We start from the raw sequence: 13,395 nt of genomic DNA on the forward strand, positions 1-13,395 counted from the left end.
AGACAAAGGAAAGTTACTTTCATTTTTCAGATATTTCAGATGTTTTTCAGGTATTTTGTTTCTTTAAAATGCAAAAGGCAACATTAGAATCAACTTGTTTCTCTTCATTAGCTATCTGTCAAAGTATTACGTTCACAGTCAATGAACCTCTCCAACGGTTTCAGTCTCTGACACCCCGTTCCCAGGTTAGAGGCGGTGGAAACTTATCCTTCTTCACTCCCTCTGCTGCTAGAGTTAAACAGAGTCCCCCCCCCTTTTCTCCTCCTTCCAAGGGGGGTTTCAGCGATTCTGAATGAAGGAAATTTAGTCTTTTTTGACAGCTTCCCGGCTTTAGCTTGCAAAATTTTTGCTTTAGTCTATATACAAAAAAGCGGAAGGCGGACTTCCTGTTTGCACCTTCCTGCTTCGATACCAAATTAAACAATTTCTTGATCCAATTTTCCGTTTCTACTCACGGGTACTTGTTTTAAGTCCAATTGTCCACAGGAAAAAGTCAGCGCTCTCTGGCAATGGCTGTGCGGCTTCACTCCGTGAAAGTAGCAGTCAGTTCGTAGCACCGCGCTTCTCACCCCACTTCGCTCCGGAGCCCCTAGATGGGATTCCCCACGAGTAGGGGGGCGCTTCTGGTGCCCTGCCAAACCCCACGTTCCCAGGCTTCCTCCGCCTGGGATTTCTAGCGGGTCCCCACCTTCGCCGCGACGGGAAGACCCAGTTTCCACAGAGCCCATTCCTCCGGTCGGAGGAACTCCGCCATTCACCAATGGCGCTGACCCGGAAGTCCGGTAAAGCACATGACTCTTAATCTGGTTCAAGCCCCACATTGGGCAAAAGATTCCTGCATTGCCTGGAGTTGGGCTACATGACCCTGGTGATCCTTTCCAACTCTACAATTCTATTAAAGAGAGGACTTTTTAAGTGGTGGCACCCTGGTCATGAAATGCTCTCCCCAGAAAGACTCATCAATCGCTTGCATTAGGATCTCTCCAGTGGCTGGTTAAGCCCCCTTCTTTCCCTTTCAGGTCATTTAATAATTAAGATTGAATGTATTTTAGTTTTTAAAGCTCCTGTGTTTCCCCCCTTGCTTTGCTTTAGTGACGTTCTATTGGTTTTGTATGTTTTTGTGCTACTTTTTGTTTTGGTGCTTACTTCTGTATTTGGTTGTTTTCAATTGATGATTCAATGTGTGAACTGCCCAAAGAACATGGCTAATTGAGAGGTATATAAATGACAAAGTAAAATTAGGGGAAGTACCTTAGCTCCATGGCAGAGCATCTGTTTTTGATGGCCCCAGGTTCAAACCTGGACATCTCCAGGTGGGGATGGGAAGGCCCCAGTCTGAAACTCTGGAGAGTTGCTGATAATCAGTGCAGACAAGACTGAGCCAGATGGACTGATAGTCTAAGACAACTTCCTATGCTCCTATATATGAATAAAATTAAAATTAAGTATATATAGGAGATTTGTGTGTGTGTGTGTGTGTGTGTGTGAGTGTAGAGGCAAGGGGATGGTTCCATAGAAGAGAATGTTATCAGTTATATGTAACAATTTCCTATCCCAGAATTAAGTGTATTTATTGAAAATAACCTTTCAGGCAAGAGGAGGAAAATGGTTTCCTGCTTCATTTTAGGTGGCTAACCAGCTGAGCAATGGGGAAGATATGTTTCGGGAGGAAAGCACTGTGTCTGAGGGACCTATGTCTAACCTTGAGAAAGTGCACTTCATTATTGGCAATGCTATCCAGCGTCCTGCCATCAGGTATTATATATTAAGGGGCAGCTTACATTTTCAGATTACAGTGGTACCTCGAGTTACAAACACCTCAGCTTACAAACGCTTCAGGTTACAAACTCCGCTAACCTGGAAGAACTACCTCAAGTTGAGAACTTTGCCCCAGGATGAGAATGGAAATTGTGTGCGGATGGCGCAGCGGCAGCAAGAGGCCCCATTAGTGAAAGCACGCCTCTAGTTAGGAACAGTTTCAGGTTAAGAACAGACCTCCAAAACGAATTAAGTTCGTAACTAGAGGTACCACTGTACAGAGTATATCCAAATGACCCACAAGAAAAGTCTGGGTCATCTTAACTTCATCCATTTTTTAACATTCTGTATATCTGGTATATTAACTAGGCCAACATTTGTGGGTCTGTGGCCATTTGCAAACTGAGATGGGCACCACATGCAGAACACCAACTTTTTTTAATTGGTGGCTTCTTTCCAGCCTAATTTCTGCAAGGAGGGGGATGGGAGCAAGGACCCTGTGGGTGCCAGGAAAGCCCTCTGCAAGGCCTATGGGTGCCACATTGGCAACCCCTGAATTAGGCATTCTTGATAGAACAAGAATGAAGCAGAAGTGTAGCATAGGTAGGGCTTTTATATGTGGGATATGAGGGCCTTTGCCTCAGGCAGCAAAATGTGTTGAGCCAGTCCTGCATATAGCCCTTAGAAAAACGTATTAAAAATTGTGTAGATCTCTACCAGGTTGAGCATAAGATGCCTAGGTGCAGCATTTATTACAAAACAAAAAGCACAATGTAATCAAACAGGCTTCAAGTACACCCACTTGTAGCAGGGAAATTGTACAAGGATCTGTTTAGCAAAAAGTCTGTCATTGGGGATGAGGATTATTTTGCTAATTAGTTTTCTTCCACAGGGATGAAATTTACTGTCAGATCTGCAAGCAACTCAGTGAGAATAAAAACCAAACCAGTTATCTGAGAGGTTGGATTCTGCTGTCTCTCTGTCTTAGTTCCTTCTGTCCTTCAGACAAGTTTGTGAAGGTAGTTATTCTGCGGGGGGTTTTTTTACAGTATGTTGGAATCTAGAATATCAATAATGTACAGGATTTTGTCTGTGATAGGTGTGCATAGAGAGGGGAAACTGCCTAAGACAAAAGCCCACAGCTACTGCCCCTCACCACCACCACCACCACCACCACCACCACCTTCCGCTGCCCTCACCCTCATGGTGCCTCCCCACCTCCTCCTCTCTTCTCCTCTCCTCTCCTCTCCTCTCCTCTCCTCTCCTCTCCCCCCACCCTGTCACCTTCCACCACTTCACCATCTTGAGATGAGATGCTGTTACCCTAAAATAACCTCATTGGCAACTCTAGGATCCTGGCATAGGTGCCAACTCCCTGGAGCCCTGGGTGCCCGAGTACCCACAAAATTTCCCATGAAGGCACCGGGCACCCACAAATTTCAGTGCCAGGGCCATGCACGTTGCATGACACCCATGGCCCCAGCCCCCAGGCACCCATGGTCACAGGGCCAAGCTGGCAGTCCTGGATCCTGGTGCCATCTTGGAGCTTTTTTCCTGGCAACCACAGAAGAGGGGATGAATGAGGAGAAGGCAGTGGAGATGATGGTTGTGGCAGTGAAGGTAGCAGTGCATAATTGTGGGGTAGGAAGAAATTTCTCCTTCCACATTTGCAACCCTAGAAAAAAATGTCACTTTCCTTGAGGTCAAGGAGTGTCAAAGAATATCATGTCGTTTGGGAAATGATATTCAAAACCCAGAAAGAAAAGAGGTGTAAACCAAGAGTAAATATTTTCACAAGTTCTACATACCTGTATTAGAGGGTTAATAAGGATTTGGGGATATTCTTTGCTTTCTAATACTGTGGTCTGCTTTATACTTCCAGTACCTACTGAATTTCATCCAGGGTGGACCAACATTATATGTCCCATACTGTGCTGAAAGACTGAAGCGCACATATATGAATGGAACACGATCTGACCCACCTAGTTGGCTGGAGCTGCAGGTAACCATCATTTTATCCTTTTCTCACATTGATTAATCTTGCTGGGTTGTAACAGAAGGCAGTTAACCTCCTTAAGGGGTCTGTGCGTTTTACTGCTTTCTGCACTAGTCTGTCTGGAATTGATTCCTTGTGTTCACTTACTCTTTAGACAAAGGCTAAAGTGATAGTTTTGATTCCTACTGATGAGGGACAGATGATACAGAAGGAACGGGACAGAGTGCAAGCTAAGAAATGACCAGAGCAGTCTAATCAGCTGGAATAGCAGCACAATAGGCATCTGCACTTGCGGAAATAGGGCAACTATTGAATTCAGGGCTTTTAAAAAAGTTTTTTTTCTGAGCTTTGGGCGGAAATGTGAAAGGCGGAACAAGGAAAATTTGAGAGGGAGACCTGTCTTGTTCATGATGTCATACAGATGCACGTTAAAAAGTGAGTGAGGAAAGTGTGGCTTTGTCACAGAAAGTGTCCAGTTTGGAAGCAGTGGATTCCATTGGCAGATTGTTGCAGTAGATGGTTTGTGTCTTGTCTCCCTTGCTTGTTTTTCCAGTTCTGATAGATGGCAAAAACATATAATTTTTGCAATAAAACGCGATTGCAGCAACAACCTGCCTAGTGTGGATAGGCAAAATACTGCTGAGTCTCGTGCCGCCCCCCTCCCCCCCCGGCATGCTCCCCAGCCACTGAACAGCCTCTTTTGGTTGTCCCAGTACCAATTTCCATTCCTGTGGCAGGAGTGGCGAGTCTTTAAGTATTCGTTTATTCTCTTTTTGTCCTTGGAGTTTGGCCATGAGGAAGTGCATTTCTGGTGAATATGCTATCTTGCTATGTAGAATCTCAGTTTTTATTGTGAAATTCAGCACTGATATTTTGCTCTTAAAATGAATACTTGTAATTAAACCCCAACTCCACTTGCAAGAACAATGAAGGCAGTTAAGATAAGCTATTCAAGGGACAATTAAGGCAGTATATATTACTAATCCTATATCCAGGATCATGGGGAAGATTTTTAAAAAATTAATATTGGAAAGGATCTTTGCTGGCCACAAGCAAGATCACTGCTGGATTAAGTGGTGTGCCGAACTTTCGTTATTAAACACTTCCAGTTAATTGCAGAGAAGCAATGTGTCTGCAGTACTAAATGGCTTAGTAGAAGAAGCCTGAATGTTACTACATAGGTAATTACTTTCGTCTAATAGCATCTAGAAGAGTCAGGTTTCTCCCCTTTATCTGAAAGATGGATATTTGTGTAACGATTTGGGATTCTCATTATAGCTGCAATATAGAGCAAGTGTGGAGAAAGTTGCTGTGCGACTCTGCCCCTGTGTTTCTTTGGCTTTCAGGCAACAAAGAATAAGAAGCCGATTACACTTAGTGTGACCCTGATGAATGGCAGCAGCATCACAGTCTCGGCAGATTCAGCCTCCATTGCAAAGGAAATTTGCCAGCGTGTTGCTGAGAAAACTAACCTGAAGGATACATTTGGTTTCTCTCTCTATATTGCTTTGTATGACAAGGTGAAAGAACATTGCATGTGGGGTGAAATCTGCCTAAATGCATTAGGGCGTGGGGGGCATCTACACAACTCTTTTAAATTTCAGTTATGTTTTCTGTGTGGGTGGCGGGGCGGGGGGGGAGAGGGCTCTTTGCCATCAGTGTAGCCCAACTCTTCACATGTGAAAATGCAATTTCCCATATTCTAAGCCTGATTGTTTGCCATCTTCCCACATACCGTATTTTTCGGCCCATAGGGCGCACCTAGTTTTTTTTTGGGGGGGGGATAAAGGGGAAAAAAATATTTTTCCCCCCAGGCGCTTGGCTGGGGCGGGGGAAGCCCGAGCTTCCCCCGACCCCAGCCCCCAGAACAGGCAGCTCTCCGCAAGCTGTGGGAGAGCTGCGCGACTTCGTGCAGCCCTCCCACGGCTTGCAGAGAGCTGTGCGAAGCCCGAAGCCTGGGGGGCGCTGAGCTCAGCGTGCCCCCAGGCTTCAGGGTGCAGGCAGCTCTCCCACGGCTTGCGGATAGCTTCCTGAAGCCTGGAGAGTGAGTGGGGTCGGTGCGCATCGACCCCTCTCGCTCTCCAGGCTTCAGCGAAAGCCTGCATTCGCCCCATAGGACGCACACACATTTCCCCTTCATTTTTGGAGGGGAAAAGGTGCATCCTATAGGGCGAAAAATATGGTAATTGCAGCAAGTAAGGTGTGCTTTTAGAGCTGAAGACCAGTTTGCGTTTTGGGCTTTTTAATGTGGCCAGAGTTTACACAAACACACACATATACCGACGTAGATTGAATGCGCTTGTGGTTATCCTGGTCATGTGAAAGTCATACTATGAGATCAAAATGGCCAACATCCCTATGATAAGTAGCCCATTGCATGCAGCCTGTAGATTTTGTGCTCCTGGTAGCAGATTCACATAAATAGTCACATGTGGAAATTCAGTCTGCATGGGCAAAAAGTCTACATGACATTCTTTTTAAAGAACAAGCCCATTTATATCAACCTACCGTGGATACTCAAGTAAGGAATGGCCTGTTATCTTCTAGCAATCATCTGGGTCTCAAAATACAGTGGAATAAATGTGGTGGTTTTGGTATGCATTTATACCTCATGTTTGAATATCTACAAATGTGTCTATCTACAAAGTTCTACACAAGGCTTTTTTTTTAGGAATAGTGTTTGTATCAAGTCCCTGCCCTGACCTCAACAATACCCTAGAAGGGCATAAAATGAAACCACCTTCCCATCCTTGCATTACCATACACTGGCCTGGGGCTGATAGGAATTGTAGGAGGGTACCAAGTTGTTGTTTTTTTATTAGATCTATATACTGCTCTTCATCAAAAAATCTCAGGATAAGAAGATGGAAACACAAATAAATAGTTAAAACAAGTGCTTTTCTTCTAGGGGAAAAACTGCTGGTACTGGCGTACTGCAGCAGTACTGGCTGATACTGCTGGTACTGGCGTATCTCCAGAAAAAAAGCACTGGTTAAAACAGAAACAACAAAACAATAGCCCCGCATCCCACAAACACATTTAAAAGGCTGTAGAATGTTATTCAGCCAAAGGCCTGGTTGAAGAGGAACATTTTTGTCTGGCACCTAAAGATATATACAGTGGTACCTGGGGTTACATACACTTCAGGTTACAGACTCCGCTAACCCAGAAATAGTATCTCAGGTTAAGAACTTTGCTTCAAGATGAGAACAGAAATCGTGCGGCGGCGGCACAGCAGCAGCAGGAGGCCCCATTAGCTAAAGTGGTACCTCAGGTTAAGAACAGTTTCAGGTTAAGAACGAACTTCTGGAACAAATTAAGTTCTTAACCTGAGGTACCACTGTATAATGAAGGTGCCAGGCGAACCTCCCTGGGGACAGCATTCCACAAGCCACCTCAGAAAAGGCCTGCTCTCAAGTTGCCACCTTCTGTACCTCTTGTGCAGGAGGCGCAGGAGGAAGGGTATCAGATGGTGATTGTAGGGTCTGGGCATATGGGGAGAAGGCTGCCTTACACCATGCTGCTAGTTAATTATCCTGGTGAAATATAACTTACTGTGTAATTTTCACTCACAACTTATCCCCTTACATGAGATGACTTGGGGGCATTTTCCCGAGATTATTAGACTATCCATTAAGGAAAACAACCTTATTTATCTTTGAAATGGGTGATTTTGATGTTGTTAGGCTTGGTCGCTTGGTGGCGAACGGGAACACATAATGGATGCCATTTCCCAGTGTGAACAAATGGAAAAGGAGAAGGGTGGCCATGAACGCCACACTCCCTGGCGTCTGTACTTCAGGAAAGAGGTCTTCACTCCCTGGCACAACTCTAAGGAAGATCCTGTCAGCACTGAGCTCATCTATCATCAAATCATCCGTGGCATTCGATATGGAGAATACCGCTGTGAGAAGGTAGGTTTTTAATTCACTAATACATGGAGTCCAAAGGCACTTTGGGAAATGGATTGATTTGGGTATACATAATCAGTCTTCCCAGCGGCATTTCTTTGACAAAATGGATCTTTCCTTACTGTTTCAATATTCTATTCAATGCCATTAGTGCAATTCATTCTTCTGTATATGTGTGCTATACAAACCTCTGGATCAAACCTGCTTGGGAGAAGATGAATATCTAATTTGTCTAGTCTGGGCAATGACTGACATTAGGTTAAAGCCTCTTCTAGCAAATCACCAAACCTGATTAATTGTCATAGGAGGAGGACTTGGTGGAGATAGGAGCCAAATATTGCTATGTCCAGTTTGGAGAGTCCATCCAAAATGAGTTGGTTCAAAACATGCTCCAGGAGTGTATCCCAGCAAAGCTGCTGAAGTCTAAATCCAAGGAGAAGTGGGTGAGCCTCATCACATATGCTCACGCTAAGGTAAGAACACCCAGGGGTACATACTGGGACTAACATATCCCATGGCTTCTGTCTTACATAACTTTGTTTTATAATGCATTTGTCCTTCTGTGCTTTCTTCTGGAACAGAAAATAAGTGTCCTAGAGGAATGTGGCAGAGGAAAATAGGACCAATATATTTGCCCCCTATGGTTTACTAAGGAGGATTGAGCAGGGGGTCCCACTGAACGAATTTATGACAATTGAGAGGTTTCAACAAGTTGACAAATTGTGTATGGGCCTGACAGGGGTGATGGACTGCTAATGGTGCACCCTGTTTCTTTCACTTCACTGAGCATTCACTGCTGCTGCTGCTGTTGCTGCTGATTTCCCACTTACCTCTTCTGTTCTCCTGCAGCTTTTCTCTTTCCCTGTGCCCTTCCCCCTCTGCGTTGGTGGCAATAGCAGCTGAAGTGAACAGTCTTTGAAACACTTGGGGAGAACTGACGGTCGTCTTTCAGTATTTTATCCTCGGTGGATGTGCACCAGGAAGTCCCATGTATCGCCTGTGTGTTGCAGAGCATTTGGAGGAATTCAGCAAACATGAATTCCAAACTGGACTCACTTGATCCATACCTTCCAGACTGAAATATGGATTGGACATGGGTCCGCTTGAGAATCTACACTCAGTGCACATTCCATGATCAGGCTGTCAAGTATCCCAGAGTGTCTCAGAGCAGTGATGACATGCATGCCCATGGAAATATCCACGTTCCTGCACATCTGCAATTCCTCTTGAGAGCAGAACTGCATCATCAGTACCTGTTTTCCCAGGGGAATTGCAATCTTATTTGTATATGTGGCTGCAGCTGTTGCTAAGTCAAAAGGAGACAGCTCACATCTGGCCTTTGGCAGTTTGGAGGTACTTAATGACAGCTCTGCCACTTCAAAGGATTTTAAAGTATTTCTAAATCTGTGGGCTTGAATGGAGTTTTGAGGGTTTCCCCCATAAAAGTCTGCATAGACACAGAAGAGAGATGGTTGTCACTGAAGGGAACAGACTTAGTCATCTCTGCATCTCTATGTTGCAGGCCCCTTATACCCAGGACCGACTTTCCCCTCAGAATGTGAAGGAGCAGCTGGTGGATTTTGCCCGCTTTCAGTGGCCTCTGCTCTTTTCTAGATTCTTTGAGGTCACCAAATTTTCAGGTAATGTCAACCCCTTTCATGTGGGTGAGGGTACAGAGGGGAGGAATATCTGAGGTAAGAAAAGGTTGCCACACTACCTTTTTAAAAATTGTGTTTACAGGGCCAAGTCTGCCCAAGAACCATTTCATAGTGGCAATTAATTGGAAAGGGATCTGCTTCCTAGATGAGTCAGAAAAGAGACTTCTAGACCTGTCTTTCCCAGAAATCACTGGCATCCACACAAACAGGTAAGTCTGCTAGGACACCATGGGCCCAAGAGAATGTAGGCACTCATCCTCACCAACATTCTGCACAATATTTGAAATGCATTTCATCATCGCAGGACCCTCTTGGGAAACTTTGGAATACGTGCACATTCTGATCGTAGGAAGCTTGAGAAATAATCCCTTATTGGCCATGCAAGGAAAGGTCAAGAACTGAGTGGGAGACAGTGCTGGAAGTCTTCCATTGTCAGTGGGATTGTGAACTTGGGGTTCAAAAACACCATGCAGGGGCTGGCACTCCACTGGGACTATTGCAGTGAGGCAGGTGACATGACTGAGTGCTCCCTCACAGCAGAGCAGCAGAGTCCTCTCTTGGAACTCTCAAGAAACCCAAGGGTGCTCAGCTCCTACCTGCTCTTCATATCACTGGCCACATTTGATTCTTCTGTCTTCCTTCCTTGGCAATTATGCCAGGGGGAGGTTTTAGACAGGAAGCTGCCTTACACTGAGCCAGATCACTGGTCCACCTAGCTCAGTACTGCCTACAGTGGCTAGCAGTAGCTCTCCCAAGATTTCAGAGTGTTCTTTCCTAGTCCTACCAGACTCTGCTGCTGAACTATGGCCCTTCCCCAAAGTTTTAAAAAGCATCCTCTTCTTCAAGGAGCAGGTGTGGAGTTCTGTTTACTCAGAGTATGAAATCTTATATCATCTCACTGTTCCATTACAGCACTGTGCTTCCAATTCCCTCTTTGTTTGAGAATGAGTCTTGCAGGATAAGATGTCTCTGTAAGGAGACATGGAAGGGCTGAATGTACAAATTTGACCTCCCACTAGGAGTTGGTGATTCTGTTCTAGTTTTGGAAAACATCAGGTCTTGTCCTTCCCACCCATTGCTTTTTGATCCATGTTAAGAGACTCTACTGTGTCTTTGAATTAATGGATTTGAAGACATTTGGACTCTTATTCTGAAGGCTGTTGGTAGATGTAGAGCTTTGCTCTCCTGCAGCTCCCGGAGCCATCTTTAACAAATTACTTCTGTGTTTCACAGGGCAGTCAAGGCGTTCGGACAAAGTTGCACCCTTAACACCTTGCGTGCTGAAGAGTTTGTCTTGACATCGGCCAACAGCGTTGTCATTGCTGAGCTGGTGGTCATGTTTCTGCAAGGACTGAAAGAGAGGTCACAGTATGCTGTGGCAATGCAAGAAAACAAGCAGCAAGGTAACTTAGGGTGCTTTCAGATGGAGAAGTTTCCAAGGATCAGGTTACGCTGAATCAATGTGTCCAGTGGAGGGCTGGTTTGGGCTCCTCTCTCTGCTGATAGATGTCAGGGGCAGATTATGACTCCCCCAGCAGCTGCTGGTGTGGTCCCATCCAAACTTGTGTGCATCATTTGTCCCCTCTTAGTGAAAGATGTCATTGAGCTGTTTACCAAAACGAGGCAGCATTCCTGGCTCATAAACAGCAAACCGCCTAGCTTTACACCCGCTCTTGATAAGGATGGACTTTTGCTATTGGAAGAACTGAGGGAAAATTTTCCTCGTCTTTCCTGCAGTCTCAGTTCAAATGCTTCAGCTTCTCCACCTTCTTTTAAGGAAAAACATGTTCTTGATTTATTAAACACAATTTATATACCACTTGATTCTAAGAAATACTCTTAAGTGGAAAGTGTTGAGAGATCCAGTCACAAATCTCCCACATCCCCTGAGGTGGCATGAGAAATTGTTAGTGGGAAACGTGAGCAGAAACAGGTAATGATGTAGCAGAAGAATGGAACAAAAACTAGACGGGTCACTGAGGTAAAAACAAGATTGGGAAAGAAGGGAAACTGTACACACCACACATTTAAAGCACACACCCTACCCCACCTCACCCCAAAAAGAATCCTAGGATTCTTGGTAAGAGTGCAGGAAATTGTAGCTTTGTGTGGCTTAAACTACAGTCTAGAGGATTCTTTGGAGCAGGATGTGTCTGCTTTAAGTGTATGGTGTGTACACAGCCTTATGAGCACAGAACACAATTTGACATTCCTTATTTATTTATTGTTAAATTTATATACCACCCTTCACCCGAAGATCTTAGGCAGTTCACAAGATAAACAAATGTGATTTGCTGTTCATGGCAAGTTACTCTCATGGCCCACTTGTCACATGCTTGATACAAACCAGAGGTACCAGCTTCTGATGGAGAATGTGGGGGCCAACATCAAAGGAGCTGGGGGCAGAGCTGAACATGTCAGCAGCATGTCTTCCATGGCCAGCAGCTCCTTCCCCTCTGGCAGGAGGAGGAGAAGGAGGAGCCGGCTATTGAAGCTGCACTGTGCTCAGCTCTACACTTGGCCTCCTCCACAGAGGGCAGATCTGTCCCCCTCCAAAAAATATCACAGGGGGACCAAAAGGGCTCAGCTTCTAGGAAGTGGCCCCCCTGATACAAACTCGGATATCAATATTTGCACAAAATGGGCTGCATAACTGATTCCTAAAGGTCTTGTGAGAAAGTCTGAGGACTCATGTCCTGGTCCAACTCTGAAAACACCCCCCCCCCCATTTTTCTCTCTGATGTGCAATGGCTGGACAGCATTACTGCAGTTCTCTCTTTTTTTTGCTTCCCAGATGATTCCACAATTCTGGCCTTTAAGAAGGGGGATTTGCTGATTTTAGCCAAGGACAGAGGACTAGAAAAAAGCCAAGGCAGGATGCATGCCCGTGGCAGAAGACTGGAAGGAAGCCAAGGCTGGATCTATGCTCAGAATGAGCGAACTGGTAAATCTGGGCTTGTGTCACAAGATGCAATCTACGTCATCCCCACCGTTACGAAACCTTCTAGTCAATTACTGGTAAGGATAACCAAGATAAATGGCTTCCATCCCATCTCCGCTCACATCATCATCATATTTTTAAAGCACATATTCCCCTTCCAAAAAGAGTCCTGGGAACTTTAGGTTGCTAAGGGTGCTGGGAATTGTAGTTCTGTGATGGGTAAACTACAGTTCCCAGGATTCTTCAGGGGAGCCATGTGCATTAAATGTATGGCATGGATATGACCTCTATTAAGGTAACATGCTGAAACCCACAAAAAAATCTGTAGTGTGTGTTTCAGAGGAATGGAAGAAAAAAGCAGTACTGAACAAGGGCTTGCAGGAGCCTTTGGGGAAATTGTCAGAGCTAACTCTGATCCCATTTTAGAGCTTGTGTAGAAATCAGGCTTCCTCTTGAATTCCTAAATCTTTAGCAGAGCATGCTCAGAATTTTCACATGCTTATTAAAACTAAAACTGAGACCAGAACATTGGAAGTTATTCCCCCATAAATGGAAACTTTTGATCTGTTGTGGACTGTAATTATTACTGAACTACTTTAAATTGCATTTTTAACATTGTTCTCTGTTTTGAGTATTTGTTTCAATTAGCAGTTTCATGTACGTTTCAAGTACATCCAAGCAGCGACAGTAGTTCCAGTTATGCATTGACTTGATTTCTGGATTTGACATTGTGCTCTCTTGAGGCCTCTTCTAATGCAATGCTTGTCCCTGTGGGAATTCTTTTGGAACTATTCCCCTCATTAAGGGAAATGTTGGCAGGCCTGGTAATCCTTCCTTGCTCTGAAGAAGTGTCTGTAAGCAGACCTGGCAGGAAATGAGTATCCTGCCCACAAATCTTTCCTGAAGCATCAGCACGGGTGGTCGGTGTCTGACATCTTGGCAAGGAGCCTGTAGCCTTCAAGGGGCTGTGTCTTTTCAGAGCCTGCTGATGATGTCGCCTGAACAACGGAGGTTGGCGTCACTGAATTCTCGCACAGAGGAGCATGAGGAAGAAGAAGCAAAAGTGAAGCCATATACTCTGGAAGAATTCTCCTACGAGCACTTCAGGTATATCTGTTCCTGTGCCTTGCA

General features: G+C 44.9%; 1 protein-coding gene across 4 annotated transcripts in view; it reads left to right on the plus strand.

Moving 5' to 3' along the window:
* The window catches only part of MYO7B (myosin VIIB), a 60,925-nt gene that overhangs the window by 34,628 nt on the left and 12,902 nt on the right, over window positions 1-13,395 (plus strand). For all 4 annotated transcript variants that reach the window (XM_081008395.1, XM_081008397.1, XM_081008398.1 and 1 more), the window contains 11 exons: window positions 1,628-1,755; window positions 2,651-2,777; window positions 3,641-3,760; window positions 5,101-5,274; window positions 7,441-7,668; window positions 7,971-8,138; window positions 9,188-9,305; window positions 9,406-9,532; window positions 10,557-10,726; window positions 12,118-12,341; window positions 13,244-13,371. In XM_081008395.1, the coding sequence (XP_080864521.1) occupies window positions 1,628-1,755; window positions 2,651-2,777; window positions 3,641-3,760; window positions 5,101-5,274; window positions 7,441-7,668; window positions 7,971-8,138; window positions 9,188-9,305; window positions 9,406-9,532; window positions 10,557-10,726; window positions 12,118-12,341; window positions 13,244-13,371 (1,712 nt within the window). The remainder of the gene's footprint in view (window positions 1-1,627; window positions 1,756-2,650; window positions 2,778-3,640; window positions 3,761-5,100; window positions 5,275-7,440; window positions 7,669-7,970; window positions 8,139-9,187; window positions 9,306-9,405; window positions 9,533-10,556; window positions 10,727-12,117; window positions 12,342-13,243; window positions 13,372-13,395) is intronic.

The sequence above is a fragment of the Podarcis pityusensis genome (assembly GCF_964106645.2).
Source record: "Podarcis pityusensis genome assembly, chromosome: 5".
NCBI lineage: Eukaryota > Metazoa > Chordata > Lepidosauria > Squamata > Lacertidae > Podarcis > Podarcis pityusensis.